At 38.7% G+C, this 21,396-nt stretch overlaps 1 protein-coding gene across 1 annotated transcript in view; it reads right to left on the bottom strand.

Annotated features, from left to right (window-relative positions):
* Nucleotides 1–288: 288 nt before the first annotated feature.
* CD109 (CD109 molecule) overlaps nucleotides 289–21,396 on the bottom strand; it is a 128,599-nt gene continuing 107,491 nt past the window's right edge. Inside the window, exons 26-33 of the mRNA XM_040643674.1 lie at nucleotides 19,872–20,037; nucleotides 18,157–18,347; nucleotides 17,534–17,689; nucleotides 16,366–16,431; nucleotides 12,882–13,024; nucleotides 9,114–9,261; nucleotides 6,895–6,997; nucleotides 289–4,887 (exon numbers count right to left, since the gene is read on the bottom strand). Coding sequence (XP_040499608.1) covers nucleotides 4,712–4,887; nucleotides 6,895–6,997; nucleotides 9,114–9,261; nucleotides 12,882–13,024; nucleotides 16,366–16,431; nucleotides 17,534–17,689; nucleotides 18,157–18,347; nucleotides 19,872–20,037 — 1,149 coding nt within the window. The 3' untranslated portion in view covers nucleotides 289–4,711. The remainder of the gene's footprint in view (nucleotides 4,888–6,894; nucleotides 6,998–9,113; nucleotides 9,262–12,881; nucleotides 13,025–16,365; nucleotides 16,432–17,533; nucleotides 17,690–18,156; nucleotides 18,348–19,871; nucleotides 20,038–21,396) is intronic.

Raw genomic sequence — 21,396 nt, 5'->3', positions numbered from 1 at the left:
CCTCCATTTTCCTGTGTACACAAACTGTGCATTCTATATTTCTATATAATTTCTACATTTTTTATTGGTATATCACTTACCTCTCTGCAGATCCCACTCCAACCCAAAAGCAAAGCATAAGGAGGGAGGTGAAGCAGGTTGGTTGTCATTCCTCACTCGTGTCAAATTCCTGTAACACCATAAACCCACTCTCCGACATCTCGTTTCTCAGAGTTAAATAGGTGTAGGTAAAGGATGTGCTGTAGATGTGATTGAAACTAAAATAAAGGAACACTGATGATAATAATAGACGGGAATTTTAATTTTTTATTGATAAACCATGATTTCCTGCGGAATATATAATAGAATACAATTAACAATAACGTAACATTCTAACAGTTAAAATTTAAACTTTCGGAATCACTTTGATCAACATACGATGCTTTAATTTGGGGGAAAATAATGTTTTATTTCAACAGTATTCTTCTCATATGCAAAAGAGATTCTTAAAATAGGGGATTCAGGAAAAAAATTTTATAAACCTTCCTGTGTAGAAAATAAATTGACTCTACCAAATCAGCTGTACCCTAGTAAAAACCCAAAACAGGAAGCCGGGAAGGACCAAAATAGAGTCATATACTACTGAAGCTATCAAAGATAAATCTTAAAAATCTACAAATGGAACATGGCACTACCCTCTACCACGAATTCAATGCACCGGGCAGAAGAGTGGTAAATCGTAGCCTCATGACAACATGAGATAAAATTAATCTTAAATATGGAGCCACACGTCTATCAATATCATTCATCCCTGTTACAGAGATATGCACATACCAGTGTGTAAGCGTCCTCTGAAGTGAAAAGCTCAGAAATCATCTACAAAACATCTGTTTTCCTGGGTGACAATAACTGAAATGCAAATGACATTTTATGGAATGATATAACGTGTTTTGATGAGGCAGAGGAAAACACACTGGCTAGGAACAGTTTTGAAACAAGCCTACTCTCACTAATGCATACTTCATTAAAAATGTATATTTACTGTTCAGTTTCTGGAAGAAAGGAGGATAACAGTCCTTTATTCAAAGTAGTGATAAAAATAATTGCACCTCAGATTACTCCCAATGTAGCTTAAGATATTTACTATTCATAAATATCATTTGAATAGATGATATGAAATTTTTAAGTTCTTAAAAGTGCTATGCTTTATTGGAATCTGAAAACAAAGGAAAATGAGGAATATATCTTCTGTCTAACAGAAGCCTCTACTGAGAGTAGAATAGGTTCTGAAGCTAAGCCAAGAGCAAGTACTTACTCTAAGTATCTCAGACTTCTACTGTGCAAGAAAATGATACCCCCAAGAATATATAATGGCATTTGGACCCAAGGTTTGCCACTTGGCAAACTCAAATAAGTACTGTCTTCATCTTAAGAAACCTTGTCAAGTAGGTATTTACAACGTATTTCTACAGAAATCAGTACTAAACTTCAATGGAGCAAATGAGAAAAAAGTAAGGCTGTTACAAAAAACTCCAGTAATGATATGCCAGCAGGAAAATACCTTGTTCTAAAAATGACAAAGAAAAATGATAGCTCCAATTTTCTTTAAATGTCATAGGACAGCCAGAAATGCTGAATTAAATAATTGATTTAAAGATAATTGGTATTATATCGCCAGACTGTTTATAACTATATTTTACATATACAGAAATTAGGGCTAAGTATAACGTTTTAAAAACAATAACTATACCCAGGCTCAAAAGAATGGGAGCAGGGAGAATTATGCTACCTACAATTCTGAAGATCCCCACGTATAGGATATGATATTGCATATTTAAGTAACAAGTTGTTAGCTAATAGATGTGTATCTAGATTTTATATTAGCACAACACTCCTCAGATTATACTATACCCAAAATACTAAACCAAAGATATTATTGTTACAGTGTTTTGAAAAACATAAAGTATAATAGAGTAATACAATAAAAAAAAAAAAAGCATTTTGTTAACCAGACATGTTTTTTTCTGAACTCATTGATACAGCAAACAAATTGTTAGTTGCCTTCATCGCTTTTTTAGAATTCTAACTGAAGGTGGTAGGATGGGGAAACTGAATATAAAAGTGTTGCTCTGTCTTTGAATCGTTCGGCTACGAGTGATTCAGTCTCTGGAACCACTGGCCGGTCAAAACTGCTGGTGTCTTAGCAAGGTTCCCGCTCAGTGAAAGGGAAGGGGAGATTTCCAATTAGTTCATCTCAGGAAATGAAATGGACAGCATTCTAAATGTAAGAATCTCATCATAAGCAAACATAAAGGTAAAATGGGGTTTTTTAATACGATCATTCATAGCATACGCAGAAAAGAAAATAGTCCATACTATTAATTAGTACTGCTACATGTCTTCTTTCCCTTCTGCCTGTGGCTCATCAATCGCTTTTAATGCAGCCCCACAGGTTGTAACAAAGCCAGTTCTGTTAGAAAGGTGTGAAGGAGGACGAGGACAAGGCATCGCCACAGCCTGTGCACCGTGAAGCACCACTAACTGACTTTCTCCTCCTCTTCTTCCTCCTCCACTCTTAATAAATTTATAACAAAAAGATGCATTACAAGAAAAGTTACAAAATGACTTGTTAATCTCAAAACCTGAAGTACTTCACAAAAAAGTATTCGAGTTCTAGTTTTTAAATGAGGAAATATGGCCTAAAAAAGATACAAGCTATCTTCCCCTGGCCTTTCCATTCTAGTGTCTCCCAATATACTACACTAGAAGTTCAGTATAAATTATTTGCTGAAGAATATAAGGTACCGATGGCCGGTATAAGGTTCCCTGGGCGAGGCAGGCGACGAGGCTATCCTGTGCCAACACCCTCCCCCAACTTCATCAGAAGATATTTTCATCTTAAAGAAGTCCTAGGACATAAAGTCCGAAAATACCATACCTGAAGGCCCAAACGTAACAAACACTATTTTTCGATCAGACTGTTTCAAAGGTGTAACAGAACTAGAAACTTATACCCGCTTAAGAGTAAATACAAGAAGGTTATTTATTTGATATTTAACTTCTCCCTCTCCATAGACCACTCGCTGAAGATCTACTTTCTACATCTAGGTTTCAAGCTTTAAACCACTGAAATGTTGGTAACTCCTCCCTTGGTATCCAAAATATCCAAAAACAATATAGGAACATCTACTCCACTATAATTTTGTAAAATTCACTAAGATAAAAAAAAAGTTTTAAAAATTAACTTTAAAAGATATTATTTGCATCTTTTATTTTTGATGGATTTATTTTTAAACAGTTTAAATACCATAATGCAGACTTTTTGGAGCTCATGGCAATTATTTTTTCCATGTTCACTTGAGAGAAATGGCATGGAATTAAGGAGCAAAATTAAACCATTTCTAGATTTAATAAGAGATCTTTAGTTTATTTTTGATATATCTAAAATATTTCAATGTATTTAGAAGGAAAAGAAGAAAGGAAGAAGGAAGGAAAGGAAGAAAGAGAGAAAGGAAGAAAAGGAGGGGGATGGAAGGAAAGGAATTTTTCTTTAAAAGTTTCACCCAGATAAATGAGTATTACCCTTCAGAGGTTACAGGGTAACCAATTATCCAGGTGCTCAAAGTTCAGAAATCCTAAAGATCCACACAAGTGTTAGATGTCACCAGACAGCTGGCTGTCTGACGTTCCAACACCTGAGTCTAGAAGAGCTTCTATAGGACCCTGGGCAATACCCTCCCATACCTGAGGTCAGCAGTCATGTTCACTTCTCGGCCCCTGTCAAGCCCCAGCTTCTTTCCCAGGTCACAGGGAGGTCAGCCTGCGGCATCTTCAACAAGATCTTGTACCCTGGTTACTAACAACGCTGCAGCTTCTGGTCTAGGATCTTCTAGTCTGAATCCCCTGGGGCACATACTGCCATGCCCTCTGACTCTGATCCTGGAAACAGAGCCAATGTGGGGGGCTGAGGCAGTGAGAGGGAGGGCAATGCACCCAGGACTCCTTAGGGCAGTTTTCTGTACACTCCCCAAGCTCTGAATCACACATTCCCTCTCTTCTTCTCTCCAGAAGAAAAACAGGAAGGGTAAAGGCTGGGGGATGAAATTACAATTGGAGTGGGGAAAAACACACACACACACACACACACACACACACACACTTCACTAAAAAAAAAAAAAAAAATTCACCCCCTACTAAAAAGGAAGAAGTGATATCCAATTAGGAAGGATATACTGAGACCACTGGGGGGTGAGGCAGGGCAGAGGGCTAGGATGGGTGGATGTGGGATGGGAACAGAGAGAGCTCCTCCTTCTGGTAGCTTTCTCCCAGTTCCCAGACATCTGTCTTTAATGCTAAAGCCAACACTGGTGTATAATAATGCTTAAGATCCTAGGCTCATTTCTTCTAGAAAATAAAAAGAATAGCTAATCTAAAATAACACATTTATTCTGGGGAAAACAACACCTCCATGAAACCACTCCTGAATGATTTTTAAGAGGGGGGAAATAAAGACGCACGACTGCCAAACTCTGATTTTCTGTTCTACACAGAAGTCAGAAGACATCCACGCAGCTATACATCCTAGGACCTGTTGGGCACCATCCCCCATAACCCCATAAAGAGAGGAAAAAAAAAAAAAAGTTTTTCAAAAATAGTAAAAATACTTGATCATGAAAACAAGATGTGTGACTTCTGGAAATGTCGGTGTTACATGAAGTCCTTAAAAAATGAATCACAGCCAGTGCTGCGAAGAGAACAGCAGCGTGCCACAGAGCGCGACAAGGACTGAAGCGTGATAAAGGGAGGCTGCAGCTCCTCTCTCGCAAGGACCACATCCGGGAGCGTTCCCACAGAGGTCACAAGAGGACAGCTTCACTTCCGAGTTGTAACTCCTCACCGCTTGTCTCCCTGTGCAGAGGCAGACATCAGTTTACACGGTCCCTTGTTCGGAAACATTTACTCTGCCAAACCTTAAGACCACTCCAGGACTGAGTTTCAATACTCTGAGATTTCCATTCTTCACATAATTTTATTTTACTTTACAAGAAACAACTGAAAGGCTCAGGAGGGGCCCACACTGCTAACCAAATCCAAGAGAGAAACAATGCCTTCCCTGCACTATGCCCCCCCCCCCGGCCCCCACCCCCCACAGCTGGCCAGCACTGCACGGGGCAGGGGGTGGGGGACCACCAGACCACAGCTGCAGGCTGCAGCCCCAAGCACACTCGAATCTCTTCCTGGAACAGGAAAGACTTGAAATTAAGGCTTGTTTAACCTCCTTGAGAGTTTATTTTCGAGTGTCATTTTCTATGCATTCAAGCAAAGCTCATTAGAACTACGAAAAGAGATTTACTGTGGGCTTTATTAAAAAACACAAAAATACATAGAGAAGCCTGCGTAATGCGTCTTTTGTAATGCGTCTCAATGTTTTAAAATGTTGAGCATATAGCATCGAATTTTATAGTATAAGCTAATATGTTGGGGTAAATTTTATAGCATAAGCTAATATTTTTTAAAAACTATATAAAGTACCTATGGCACTAAACTTACTATACAACATAATTTTTTATTTTTTACAATTTTTAAAAACATTTTATTTTCAAATTTCTTCATTTTTTGACATTATTATATTTTTAAATATTTTTTATCATTATATATTTTTTAATTTTAGAATCTTCAAAACTGGGTTGGTAAGGTTTTTATTATTTCTGACCTTTCCCATATTTTCCATTTGAAAATGTCCCCCTCCTAAATAAGTTGCTTTCCACAAAAAAATGTACATAGAGTGAATCTTTTTTGTTTCTTGAATGTTCAAAATATTCTCCATTTGCTGAAGAAACATCAATTGGAGAACTTCCCAACTAGTTTGAATTCCAAAGTTGGATAACTGGGCGCTACCACTGTGTCTCCACTGTGTATCCGTCCTTCCACAGAAAAGAAGGGCTGTCCTCAGCGTGTCCCCCAAACCCCCCACAAGAACCTGGGCAAATGCTCTTCCCCAATTCCACCAGGAGGCAGATGAGAGGAACTGGCTTGTTGACTCAGAAGGAGAAAGAACTGCTGTGCTTAACCTTAATCATCAATGATACTCTGTTGAACACTACTGACGACGTGAACAAGTTCACTTTACTTTAGGGTGTAATTATCTACAACTCCCGAACACGTCAAGATGTTAACGATTCTCATGCATTCTGATGATTCTGAGCCACCAGGAGTATGCACTCAGAACAAGACTTACTACAATTACGGAGATCATACACTCACAGAATGTCACTCTGTGAGCATAGAGTAGGCCTAACCTGGGTGATCTACAAACCAGATCTCTGCTTTCACACCCTAAATTTTTAACATTTTATAGTGTGAGAAATTACCAGTAAAATTGAAGAAGCTCAAGTTATTTTCCAAAGTTATTTTTCTTGATCCGCTAAACAAAAAAACTGATACAATGTATAAATTTTAGCAAAACAACAGACTCCGCTAAACCCATCCCAGTCTCTATACTGCAAATGAGGCTCATGGTCTCTCCTGAAGAAATCCCTTTTTAAAACAGAACAGATGGAAGGGATGCTTGGGAAAGAAGCGAAACCTTGGAGACTGCACATAACTAGACTCACGGTTATGTCAGTTTTCCTTGTAAATTTTGTAATTGTTAGTTAAATACCTAAAACATGAGGAAAAACCTAAAATTATTAGGAAAAACATCACTTTTTTGTGTTCATCTAAGTGCTATCATGTGACTTTTTAAAATTATCAATTGTTTTTATTTAAGTGGAAAGCTCACCTCCTACACCCCACCTCCTATGCTCTCCCCAACAACGCTCCCCATACATGAGATAGGTGGCCATGAATGAATGAACGAATGAATGAATGTCTGGCTTAACTTCTGAAGTATTAGAAACTCTAGAACACACTTACTTGGTTCATAGTAATCCATGATGGACACCAAAGCATCTTGTGTATTTGAAACTTTAAAGTTTCTCACAGCAGGAATATCCACACAAATCTGGGTTTCATTTACCTTGAAAAATACAAAAGACTCTTAAGGGGTTGACAGACGATGTGTTCATGGCAAAGCAAAAGATGTTTCTTTTTGTTACCATTTAAGGAAAACAAATAGAAGCTAACATTTAGGGAGGATTTCTACCTACCCTGTATTACGGTAAGCACTTTATATAAATTATCTCATTTAACTCGCAAAATAATTCTTACAAGATAGGTAATTTCCCACTTTCATTTCACCAAAAGCAATACTGAGACTCAGAGGGGTTAAGTAAGCAGCAAGTCCAAGGATTCCTGCTTCTGGGCCCTGGTGCCTCACTCAATCCGCGTCTCAGGCAACGTACCCACCTGGGCTGCTGCTGATAGCTCACACAACCCCGTTCTCTGAAGAACTGCCCTCAGCTCCCGGGAGGAACCTCACCCTAGTGAGGTAACCCCAGGTGGGGGTTGTACCCCACAACCAAAAACTGGTATGGGGTACAAAAGGCCAGCTCCTTGCCTCCAGGAGCGGCCAAACTGGCAACTAATATTGTTAAAGGAATCTGAGAATTGATGAATTCCTTCAAATATTCCATTACTTCCAATAGCAGTAAATGAAAAAGTCAAGTTAATCAGTCAGAACATACTGAACATTCAAATTAAGATAACCATTAACAAGTACATCACATAAATACATACATACATACAAGTACATCACAGATACGGGACGTACTCCAAGAACCAATTACATTATAAATAAAAGCCTTAAACTTGTTTTTCACATTCCAAATCAAGTCCACAGTAGTCAAGCGGTATGTAATATATGAAAACTCCCGAACAGAAAAAGAAGCTAGAGACTTTGAATGAGTTTTGTTTTTTTTTTAAAGATTTTATTTATTTGACAGAGAGAGAGACAGCCAGAGAGAGGGAACACAGGCAGGGGGAGTGGGAGAGGAAGAAGCAGGCTCATAGCGGAGGAGCCTGATGTGGGGCTCGATCCCAGGACTCTGGGATCACGCACTGAGCCGAAGGCAGATGCCTAACGACTGAGCCACCCAGGTGCCCCAAGACTTTGAATGAGTTCTAACAGAGTTTTGGCCATAGTTTTTGAAGTCCTAAAACAAATGAGAACGTTCAAGAACTAGTTTTTTTAAAGTATATATATTGCTAAAGCAATATATTTCTGATTCATACTTGGCAAAACTGGAATAAGAAACATAGGTATTCCCCCAACATAACATGAAATCTTAAGAACACTTAGAACTCAATTTCGATTCAACCTAAGACTTTCACATAGGTGTTGGAAAAAAAGAATAAATTATATGCCAGCAGTTTCGAGACATAACTAGTACAGTCGAATTCTTCACTTCCATTTCTCTCACATATTCTACACACCTTATTCTTGGATAAGTAATTTTCATACAAAGAGAAGAGTATATGAAAGTTATATAATAATTTGTTTTGTAAAGACCTCTGAGAATATTCTTCTATGATTTAAGCACCTAATATATTATTCATTGGAGAAATATTAACCCCTTTGGGATTTATTAAAAGCTCCACAAAAGCATTTTAAAACTCATAATTAAAGCTTTCATCATCAGAATTTAAAGAGATAATTTTAGGGATGCCTGGGTGGCTCAGTCGGTTAAGCATCTGCCTTCGGCTCAGGTCATGACCCCATGGTCCTAGGATCGAGTCCCGCAGCAGGCTCCTTGCTCAGCAGGTTGCCTGCTTCTCCCTCTGCCTGCTGTTTGCCCTGCTTGTGCTCTCTCTCTCTCTCTCAAATAATTTTTTAAAAAAAAAAGAATATTTTAGCAATTCCCTGAGGCAGAGGGGTTCTCAAACTGAGACCTGGACCAAATTTTTGAAATTACAATGTCACAGTTCCTGCATAGTTTACAGCTGGCATGAAATAAGGATTGAGTTATCAAGACTTTCATCAGGCTCATCATTAACATCATTCTCTTTAAGTTTATTTTATAGTGATGTCTTCTTAGTGGGGACAAAAACAAGGTTGCCGTGTTAGGGTCAGTCAGGGACACAAAAAGCTGAAATAAAGACAAAGGAAATAGGCCGAGAGTAAGGCAGACCTTCCAAGACAATAAATGGCACCTTGTCACCAGTCACCTATGTGAAACTTATGTTTCACTACTTACAGAATCTAAATATAGGTTGACTTTTCCATGATCATGTTCCACTTTCCTCACGGTCTCGCTCAGAGGAATTGCGTCCGAAGGCACGGTAAAACCGCTGAGGAGGTTCACTTCCATAAGGGCCATGCCACTTCTAGCTGGGCCCAAAAACCTACAGCAGAGAGGACGGGATGGAAGGAAGAAAACCCTTTAGGAAAAACCTAAAGCTGCTGGCAAATTCTCTTCACATAAAAATTAAGACTGACAAGTGTTAGTCCAATACTTACTGTTATGTTGAAGTAAAAAAGCACTATAGAAAACTATTATAAAACTGGCAAGCCTTTCTTTACAGGTATGAAATTCTTATAATTTTCAACCACATGAGGAATAATGATTTAGCAATGCATTCACGTGACGTGAAATGCCTGCAGTGTATCAGCCTTGTGCCCACAGATTTGTAACAAGTACAACCTGGACGCCCTTTCAGTGGGCAGCCCTGTGTTCTAGGGGTGATTCCAAACTGAATCGCATTTTTCATTTTCTCAGAAGTTGACAGCCCTGAGCTTTCCAGCTGAAAGCCAGGAACTGAAAAAGAAACTGAAAAGTTGACCACTTAAGCAGCAGACCACCGCCAAGTCTTTGGCAATCTTCTCTTCATCTGGTTTTAGAAAAAGAAGACCAGGAAGGAGTCCTTCCCTTTGTTCTCCAAAATGTACTTGGAGCACATTTTGTGTTTTCTTTGGCCACCTGGCGAGAATTCCAAGTCTTGGAAAATTCTGTGACACTACCTTGTTCTCTCACCCTGTTGGACACAACGTGAGCATCAAAGGATCTGGGCACCAACGGCATCTTGTCTCCTTTAAAGTAAACAGTTTTCGAAAATGAATAGGTGGCAAGAGCCTTTTGCTTGGAGCAGAAAGAGCCCAGTGTGGTTACGGAAAGGAGTCTGTCTACAACGTGAAAGGATCGGAGCACTGTTACGGGAGTTCCCGTTGTCCTTTCAGACGGCGAAAGCAAGGAGGGCTGGTAGAAGAGCTTGCTTTTGAGAGCAGCTAACCAATGGCTGCCAAACACGGCTGACTGAAAAGCCACACGGTCCCACTGCCGACGACAGCTGGCTCAGCAATCGCAAACAAGTGAGAACATCTGCGGAGTGATGCACGCGGCCAAGAGAGATGCTGTTGGAAACTAGTAAGGGCAGTGCAGCTAGAGGCGTTTGTGTAGGGGCAAACATTAAAGAGAAGAACAGCCAATCCGCTTAAATACGATGACTTTCGGGACACCATCAAACGTGCCTCGGTTGACCTGGTCTTCCTACCAGCCCGGGGCAGAATTTGTTAAATGACTACGCCACACACAGAAAACCTCGTCTGAGGTGAGTAAGGGCTTGGACCCTACGGATGGGAATAAAGCACCTAAAATACCAGCTTTTCTTTTTATTAAGGGCCACTGAAAAACTTCACTGAAAATGTTATTTGTATTCATAACGGATTTTTCTCAGAAGACCAGGAGCAGCATCCAAATCCTTTTTACCAACCGCTACTCGCACACGAAAACAGTTCCCTTCTCTAGTTTCCCCCCCATAAAGGGAAAAAGATATATATATCCTCTACCTATCAAAGTCTATCACCCATCTGATTCCTGATGACAGGTTCAGATTTGGAACCCTATATCCTTTCATGAGCCCTTGTAAGAAATGAGGCCCCATCCTCATCTGAATCCTAGTTTCACCTGATTTTCCTCATCTGTTTCTTCAGTTGATCTCCCTAAGAGGTAAAATCCCTCTTACAGCTCTAAAGACTTTTCTTCTTTGCCCACTTCAAAACTAGAATTTTAGACTTACTTAGAAGATTTATTTTTACGAATTTCTCTCAGTCTCCCCTCCAAACAGTAAGTTCCATGAAGACAGGGCCTGTGCCTTTTTGATCACCGTCATATTCCAACATCTGACACTATGCTTGCCACATAATGGAGACTCAACTGATATTTACCAAATGAATGAAGGAATGAGTGCGTGAATGACAAAAGCAGGGATAATAATACCACCTACTTTATAGAGTTACCATAATGATTAAATGAGATGCATGTGGAAGTGTTTGACGTAAGTTTGTGATAAATACAGCTTATTATTACTTAAAATAATAATAACAATGCTATTATTCTGGAAAAGAAACCAATCATAAACTTCATAAAGAAGAGTGGGAGTCCTACTTTCTTAGCGAAAAAGGAAGCCTTTGAAGGAATTCTGCTATCCCCCTGCTATGAGTCCAAATTGCCCAGGAAGGGAACGGATGGGACAAACACAATGACATTTTATACCAAAATCATGAACATGAAGGCCCAAAGATAGTACAGATGGTAGCAGTAATGGAGGAGATTGGATTCAAGCGATGGCTAAGAAGGTTGGCCACCTGGAGAAACACCCAACAATGACCTTGAAGAGCATCTGGCAGCTCAGTACCACGTCAGTGACTTCCAACAACAAGCCAACAACAAGCCACGTTCAACCAGAACACTAGGGGGTATTTCAAAAGAGCAGACGGCAGCTCCTCAATATCAGGGCATCTTCACAGTAACTCCCAACTTCACAGCAAATCATGCAGCGGTAAGAGGATAGACTGACAAGGAAGCAATTGTGAAGTCTCCCGGTTCAAGACCCTTCTGAAGGATTTGCTCTCAAACCTGTGTGTGCATTAGAACAACCAAGGAAGCTGAAGAAGGCAGCTTCACAGACTCTCAACCTGTGAAGTCAGCAGGTTTGAGCTGGAACCCCTTTTCCTTTTGACTTAACAAGATCCTCAGATGCTTTGGATACAGACTGAATTTAAGAATCACCTTATTAAGTACTCCCAGAAGCTAAAAGTGCCTATTTATCTAAGGTGAAGACCTTCTAAACTGGAGTATTTTAACTGTGTCTAAAAACACCATTCTCTTCATTAAACTTGCATGTTCTTATGAAGTCTTGGGTTAAAAGTTATATTTAACTAAAAGTTAAATATAAACCTGGAATATTCTTTAACAGAAAATTACTAACCAAGGAATAATGGATTTTAGAGTATTAAACATGATTGGTTAATTTAAAGTTTTCATAAATTAAGACCTACATTCTAGTAAATTTTTCTATTCAAAGTTATTATAAATATAAGAAGAACTTGTAAATCATTTTGAACACACTAATACTTAAATGTAATTAAGCAGTATTTCTAGTTTGTAATCTGAAGAGTATTAAATAACTGAAATCTTTGTTAAATGTAACTCCTTATATTTTTTTAAAGATTTTATTTATTTACTTGACAGAGAGAGAGAGAGCACAAGTAGGGGGAGCAGCAGGCAGAGGTAGAGAGAGAAGCAGGCTCCTTGCTGAGCGGGGAAGCCCGATGCAGGGCTCAATCCCAGGACCCTGGGATCATGACCTGAGCTGAAGGCAGAAGCGTAACTGACTGAGCCACCCAGGCATCCCCTGTAACTCCTTATATTGATATAGTCAGATAACTACATATATATAAATTTCCAAATCTGGGGCACCTGGGTGGCTCAGTCAGTTAAGCGTCCAACTCTTGATTTTGGCTCAGGTCATGATCTCAGGATCATGAGATCAAGCCCCACCTCAGGCTCCGAGTTGAGCATGGAGCCTGCTTAGGGTTCTCTCTCTCCGTCTCCCACTGCCCCGCCCATCGCATGTGCTCTCTCTCTCTCCCTCTCTTAAATACATACATACATACATATATAAACAAATAAATCTTCAAATCTATTTTAAAAAGAGAGAGAGAAAGGGCTTAAAGCAATACTAACCTTGTGCACACATTCAAATTCAAGTGATTGGTATCATCTTTATTGTCTCTTACAGCAACGTCTAAATCAAAAGCTTCTTGGTCTTGAATAGATCTTCGTCTTCTGGAGGAACCCGAATCTTTCACATTATAAATTACATTAAACTGCAAAAAATAATAAATGAGCATAAGTAATAAGCTCGTCATAAATTATTACCAATAAATTGCCATCATTACGTATTCTGAATATTAGGCAATGATTCTCTTTGGGATAAATGCAACTAGATTTATAATCTTCGACCAAGAAAAAAAAAAAAAACTAGTTTTACCAGCTAAAAAGTATCATTGTTAACAAATACTATAGGGGTGCCTGGGTGGCTCAGTTGTTAAGCGTCTGCCTTCGGCTCAGGGCGTGATCCCAGGGTCCTGGGATCGAGCCCCATAGCAGGTTCCATGCTCCACTGGGAGCCTGCTTCTTCCTCTCCCACTCTCCCTGCTTGTGTTCCCTCTCTCGCTGGCTGTCTCTCTCTCTGTCAAATAAATAAACAAAATCTTTAAAAAAAAAAAAAAACAAACAAATACTATAAAAGTTTATAAGCAATGATTTTTAAAATTGAGAAAATTGTTAGGTGAGACTCCAGAACAGGTACAGACCTTCATGATATTCATAGGTATTGTATGGGGTTTTTTTTTCAAGGAATGTAAAACATTCTCTTTAGGGAAAAAGTGAAACTACAGCCTATTTCTTTCTTGAGATCATCCACTAATTTCTAAGCTCTGCTGCCCAACTGGTGTCATTTTTCACAAAATGGAACCTTAGAAACTCAGTAAGCTAAACCAAAACTAAAACATTTAAGAGCCCTGGTTGAACAGAAACCTGTTCAACGGCTCAGCATTCTTTCTGGTTGTACAATACTTTTAAAATATGATAAAACGACAGATTTCAAGACAACTGGGTCTTTTTCAGCAAGTACTCTGTGCCTACCACCAGGGCAAGGTGCTGTGGGGACACTGGGCAAAGGTGAGGATAAGTTGGTTTGTTTTTCCCAAAGGGTTCCTAAGATCGGAAGCTTGAGAATATAGTCAAAATTTCCTACAACTGCCTCATGCCAAGTTGAACTGGAATCTATTTCTTCCACCTTTTTTGATGCCAAGATTCAGAAGCTTTACCATTGCTATGTAATGTTGTATTTTCTTATACTTAAATCACACACACGCGCACACATACACACACACACACACACACACACACACACACCTCAGAACTAAACATCTAGTACCCTCTGTAGATTTTCACACTTTAAAAAAAGTCTTCTTTCTGGGGCACTTGGGTGGCTCAGTCGGTTAAGGGTCCGACTCTTGATTTTGGCTCAGGTCATGATCTCAGGATCAAGGAATCGAGCCCCAATTCGGGCTCTGGGCTCAGCATGGAGTCCGCTTATCCCTCTCCCTCTGCTCCCCCCCGCCACCCACCCACACACTCTATCTCTAAAATGAATAAATAAAATCTTTTTAAAAAATAAATAAAAAATAAAAATAAATCCTCTTTCTAAGCCTTCCTCTTTCAAACCTAAGAGTTCCAACTTTTTATTCTGCTACACCTAGCTCATATAATCCCTTCGTCCTCTTGATCATTCTGGTTATCTCACTCTGGGCATTCTCTAATTCTTTCTTAGCTACAATTAAAATTTTAGAATATTCTTGGAGGAGGTGAAGAACAGTTTCATATAACTGGAGAGATGGTCTCTTATTTCCATCATCCCCTTTCCAAAGGCATGCAATTGTCGTTTAGAGACCAACGTCATCAGGAAACAAACAAGAACTACTATATTTATCCTCTGGATCATAATTAATACTCATCTATAACTTAGTATCGGGATTAATGTGTGACCCATGAAAAGCTCAACTGCTCATTCAGCGAACTTGGAGACATCTTGCAGTTTATTTCCAACAGCTTAGCATTTTAGTTCTTAAAAGGGGCTAAGAATTTACTGCAAACCTGAGAGGTTTCTTTCCTTTCTTTATCTAGAGTGCTTACAAAAATATCAATTAAAAGAATCTCAAAACATATTCCCAGGTGTCCAACTTGTTAGCAATTTGTTTCTCCATCCTAAGAAGCGCCTGTCAGTCCCTACCTTTTGTGTTCTGCATATTGAGGCAGGTTTGGAGTAGTGAGCATTCTGACCAGTAGGAACCACATTTACTGCTGTGTCCTTCAAAGTTCAAGTAAAACTCATCTGGCTTCAGTCATTTATCTACATTTGATTTAATAAAGAATAAATTCCAGCCAATTTGGTGACTTAAGTACGTATAATTTTTCAATTGTATCTAAAATATCCTGTGTATTTACATTTGGATTTGCTGTTTGCTTTGAAAGACAGCTTGGGAGTGGAAATTTTCACATGGCCTTTGTTAAGAATGACAAATATAAATTATTCACTCTTTTCTCTTTCTACCCTTTTTGTTGAATACTGTTCCTTTTAACTGTGATCATTTTTCCTTGATTTTTAAAAAAACATTTACTACTGTGTTTTGAATATTACACAAAATAATCTTAAGAATTATTTGGAAGTTTTGAAATTATATCTGACCATCTATCTGCCCTACTTAGGAAGTATACCTGTTCTTTCAACTAGAACAGTTGTACTGGTTTTTGGGAAAGTACCTTTTCTCTATAATAGCCTTTTTTTTAACTCTCTCGGTAAATCTTTCAAGGGTTTAGTTTGGTTTGTATATTCCAACCAAGCACATAACCATTTCTGGTCCTATATAAGATATTATTTTTGGTTTCCAATAAGATATGTCAAGTCCCTGTAATTTTCAATGTACTAAGACAATAACTATCCCATTCAGGATTTTACATACTACTTCCATTTTATTCTAACGCTACTGTACCATTAAGGGTAAGTTTCTTGGATTTTATTCTTATAGCAAAGCATTGAACATATCATGCTCTAATTGTTTTGTTTACTATTATATAAGATTTTCTTTTTTTAATTTAAATTCAGTTAGCCAACAATTACATAAGATTTCACATTAAAGGGACATTTCCTCTTTTCAAGTCAATTCCTTGTAATACCATGTTGACCTTCATATTGTTAGATGAATATTAAGAAGTTATAGGCAAAATCTGTTGTATTATCAAGTTACAGTAGAAACTTTACCACCATTATGATTTCTGAGCTGTATTTTCATAAAAAAGATGGGGAGTTCCCAACAGCTCACAAGAATCATATCGGAAGAATTTAATCCTAACTTCAAAAAGCATATAATACTCAAGAAATATTTTTCCAAGATTGTCAGTCCATTTGGTTGCTATCTACTGACCAGTAGTAACATCTCTAATACTTTTTATTAAAGAGAGTGATTTATCTTACCTAAGTCACAGACAGAAATCCTTAAGAATTTTATACATTATCTAAGTTACAGATTGAGCAGTACCCCAAACGAAAGGATTATTATAACAAGTCATACTGAACTAAACAAAAATGAACATTGTTACATACCTGACAAATAGCAAATCCAAAACCACTTGCGGAAATATTAACTGCAGTTGGCTGAACCACAGCAAGCTGAATAAAGATGGGAAAAGAGTGAGTAAGGCTAATCTTCCATATGCAGGTCCTTCCGGCTAGCACTAGAAACCAGTGTTACCCCTCACTAGGAGTGTAAGGCATCTGCAAAAGCTCTAAGAATTTCACAGAGCCTCACATGTCAAAAGCTAGGGGCCAACCAGGTAAGAGAGGTGAAGGCAGAGGAAGGGCCCATTCTCCATGCACCCTCACCTCTACTCTTTGAGAGAGGGGACAGGGCTGCCCTTCTAGAGGTGCGGGAAGCAAGAGAGACAAGAAACAGAAGTCCTCTCACTCCTCCCACCTCCCTTAGCGCCTAATCCTCCGGCCTTCCCGTGACACAGTGGCACATGATCACAGACTATGACTCACACTACTCCTCCTTTTTCTTTTGCCACCAGCCCTCTTCCTCAGTTTCCAGCCTTGAAGTTATCACTTTCACCCATTACTCTCAGCTTCCCCCAACGTTAACCACAGGAATAAAGTTAGGGTCGACAATAAGCCTTTATCCTATTTTAAAATAAGAATCCAAAAAAAATTTTTTAATAAAATTTTTTAAAAATTAAAAAAAAATAAAGTAAGAATCCTACTACTGATTCTATCAATTCTCCTAAGAGGACATGTGGTGCAGCTGGGAAGAACACGGTCTGAAATCGTGGGTTCAAATCCTAGCTCTACTGTTACTAGCAACACAGTCTTGAGCAAGTTGCTTAACCTCTCTCAGCCTCAGTTTTATCACGTGTACGGTGGGGATGAAAGTACTTACTTTCTTTGTGTTGGTTTGAGAAGCAAATGCAATAGCACATGTAAAGAAATCTGGCACACTGCCTGCAAAGAATAGGAACTCAGCAGGTGTTCGTTCCTTTCCCAATATGGTAGAGCCCATATTTTCTCCTTTTCCAAATCTTTCCAAAGTTCCCATCCCCTCCTCTCTTCCCCAGCTCGGCAAATTCAACCAAAGGAGGGCACTCCTTCCTCCCAGTCTCTTTACAGGGCTCTAGGAACAAGTCTTTGTTGAAGTCAACAGAATGGAAATAAAACAGCATTCCAGCATAAGGAATCACCTACACGTAATTTTAAATAACCACCCCCTTGTCCACACCTCTGCCGTCTGGAGAAGAAAGCGGTTCTGTGTGTCAATCCAAAACTTTACAGGAGTTGGTGAACTGGGCCCCATCACAGTCACTTGAATGTTTGTCCCTTCTGTGTTCATTAGGGCTGCAAATTCAGATAGGGCCTTCAAGGCTACAATGGTGTCCTGTTGAGGAAAGAAAAACATGTGTGCATATAAGTATATATCCAGGTCACCAAAGAGTCTTTAAAGTTAGTAATGTTTAGGACACCTGCTATGCATTCACCCACCTTTCTTGGGAGTGAAGCTCTCCTTTATTCCTTTTTTGAATGTCCTTGACCTACAGTACAGGACAGGCTTGGAAAGTACCTGCTGACTGAAACTGACTATCTACTATATCAGTTACCCCACGTGAAAGATGGCCAACATAGAGGGGAGCTAATTTATTCCATATGCGTACCACATATGATGTTTATATCCGTGACTAGAAAAAGATTAAAATCAGTAACTTAGACCTTTGACTTACAGTAGTAAATTTTTAAATTGCCAATTTTATGAAGTCATGAAAAAAGCAAACACCTACTTCCTTTAAAAAATTATATATATATTTAAACTAGATTTCGTTTAAAAAATGAAAAACTATCATCACTCACCTGGGTAGACGCAAAACCTCCCAAGCTATTTCTCTGCCTGCTGAGCCACCGCATAATCGGGATTCCGTCAGACACCTGATACTGCAGGAAGTGTGAGAGCAGCGCATAGGCCGCAACCTCAATATCCAGGGAACGTGGCTGCCAGGACTCAGAAAGTTTAGACTCTGATGACACCCAGAATTGCATGCCTCCTGCACGAGACAAGTAAGAATAGTCTGACCAATTGAGCAAATATTACATTTTATACCATTAAATATTCCTACACTGGTCCAAGTCCTACTTGACTAGCATAAATAGAGATAAATTTCCAAATATGACCATATGTATGCCATGCAATAATATGGGTATTCACAAACACAGACACACAGGTAAACATGGACTTATAGGTCACTTTCTAAACTATTACAACTTATAAATTCTCACCCTTTTCCTTATATTTGAGGATGTTTTGATGAAAATAATTTCCCAAGGGAAATTCCACATGTTTGGCTCAAGACTAAACAGCTATAAATAAAAGAAAAACATACTATACTCCAGAAGATAATGTACATAACTTTTCTGACCAGGCCATCCCAAAAATATCTTAGGACACATTAGAAAGAACCCTGTTCTGGGAATCTGCCGATAACCAGCCCTAATGTTCCCGGAAACCTCTCCTTTTTTTCATTATCTGAAATTTGGTGTTATGAGTTCAAAATCCAAGCCCCCAAGAAAAAAAACGAAGGACGCTGGCCAACTCAACAATCTTCCTAGAGATATTTCTGCTACCCACAGAGGAGCATCTCACTTGGAGCCCCCTCCCCCGTCTCAAATACTACCCTTTGGGTGACGATCACACTCAGGTGGAATGTGCAATAACTACCAGCTGGACAAGCAGAGCAGAAGTGTCAAGGCCTACAGTCTCCATAGAACAATCTAGTCCCCAGCACTGCAATAGTCAGTAAAGATAATAAGAACTCGATCTAAATTACTGCTAATAATAATGCAATATTTTTTAGACTATTAAAAATCTCTAAGAACTTTCAACATTTATCCCTTCTTGACTTAACAAGGCTTTGCATCAGTGGACATTACCTAAAATTATTTCTGCCCACTCATCCCCATCTCTATGTCTGTCTGTCTGTCTCTCTCTCTCTCTCACGTGTACACACACACATACACACCTGGATCCCTGACCATAGAGGCCATTTGGGAAGCAACACCTGTACTTTTTATCCTGTTGTAGCCCATTAAAACAAATAGTCATCCAACTCACTAACAGCACTTTTTGGCATTTGCATTTCTATTAATTAGCATTTTAGTTCAAATCTTGAACATTTGCTAGGTGTTACTCCCATTTTATAGTTACGAAAACTTAAGCTCATAAAAGCAAGTAGCAGCAACAAAACCCACATCTCTTCACAACCCTATGTCCTAATGACCACTCAAGGCCACCACACCAGAAACAGTATCAAAGAACTCAAAAGGTAACTGACACAGGGCAGAACATATCTAAAAGAAGGAAACACCCAAGCCCTGAAATTCTCTAGAAAACTCAGGGAAAGCAGAAGCAGCCATGTCAGACTCATCTGATCTCATCTGCATTTCATTTATCATCCCATTCAGAAGAGGGAAATGCTATCAACGTCATATCTGGCTTACAAAACTTTCTCGCATAATTTGTATATTTCCTAATGCATAGCAGTCTAACAATCTCAAATGACCCCATGCATTACCTTCTTGTTCTGCTCTCCGGGTCAGCATATTCAAAGCTTCCTTGGCTTTAGGGCTCCCCACAGATGACAGCGCATAAGTTATAAGAGCTAGAGTATAATTGTCTGAAATGCCTCTATTAAATTCAGACTCCAAAAAGTTGATAGACTCTTGCACATCAATATTAGGCTTGAAAAAAACACACACATATATTTTACCATGCAAAATAACCCATTACCACACATTTAAACAAAAAGTATTTTTAAACATTCATTCAAAAAATAATTTCAGTGTCTGTTTAAGCACCTTATTTTGTCCTAGGCAATGGGACTCGATGATGATCACTGACATTTAAAGATTTGCTATTCATTTTGAAAATAATGCTGCTTTTGAAAGAAAAATGAAGGAATTATGTCTATTGAAAACTGCACCAAAAATAAGAAGATACCTAGGAATAAACCTACCCAAAGAGATGAAAAACCTGTACTCTGTAAACTATAAAACACTGATGAAAGAAACTGAAGAGAACACAAAGAAGTGGAAAAGACATTCCATACTCACATGGAGTGGAAGAACAAATATTGTTAAAAATGTCTATACTTGCCAAAGCAATCTACACATTTAGTGCAATCCCTATCAAAATACCAAGAGCATTTTTCACAGAGCTATAACAAACAAGCCTAAGATTTGTATGGAACCACAAAAGACCCCGAATAGCCAAAGCAGTCTTGAAAAACAAAAGCAAAGCTGAAGGCATCACAATTCCAGACTTCAAGTTATATCACAAAACAGTAGTAATCAAAACAGTATGGTACCGGCACAAAGATAGACACACAGATCAATAGAACAGAATACAAATCCCAGAAACGAACCAACAACTACATGGTCAATTAATCTTCAACAAAGCAGGAAAGAATATCCAATAGGAAAAAGACAGTCTCTTCAACAAACACTGTTGGGAAAACTGGACAGCAACATGTAAAAGAATGAAACTGGACCACTTTCTTACATCATACACAAAAATAAATTCAAAATGGATTAAAGACCTAAATGTGAGACCTGAAACCATAAAAATCCTAAAAGAGAACATAGGCAGTAACCTCTTTGATGTCAGCCATAGCAACTTCTTTCTATATATGTTTCCTGAGGCAAGGGAAACAAAAGCAAAAATAAACTATTGAGACTACATCAAAATAAAAAGCTTCTGCACAGTGAAGGAAAGAATCAACAAAACTAAAAGGCAACCTACTGAATGGGAGAAGATATTTGCAAATGACATATCTGTTAAAGGGTAGTATTCAAAATATATAAAGAACTGACTCAACTCAATACCCAAAAACCAAATAATCCCATTAAAAACAGGCAGAAGAGGGGCACCTTCCTGGCTTGGTCATGGAACGTGAACTCCTGATCTCAGGGTTGTGAGTTCAAGCTGCACACTAGGTATAGAGATTACTTAAAAATAAAAAATCTTCAAAAAAAAAAATGGGAGCGGTGCCTGGATGCCTCAGTTGATTGAGTGTCCAGCTCTTGATTTTGGCCCAGGTC

Source organism: Ursus maritimus, unplaced genomic scaffold (genome assembly GCF_017311325.1).
Source record: "Ursus maritimus isolate PB19 unplaced genomic scaffold, ASM1731132v1 scaffold_29, whole genome shotgun sequence".
Lineage (NCBI taxonomy): Eukaryota > Metazoa > Chordata > Mammalia > Carnivora > Ursidae > Ursus > Ursus maritimus.
Note: the sequence above shows the minus strand (reverse complement) of the source record. Positions and strands in the feature narration are given on the sequence as shown.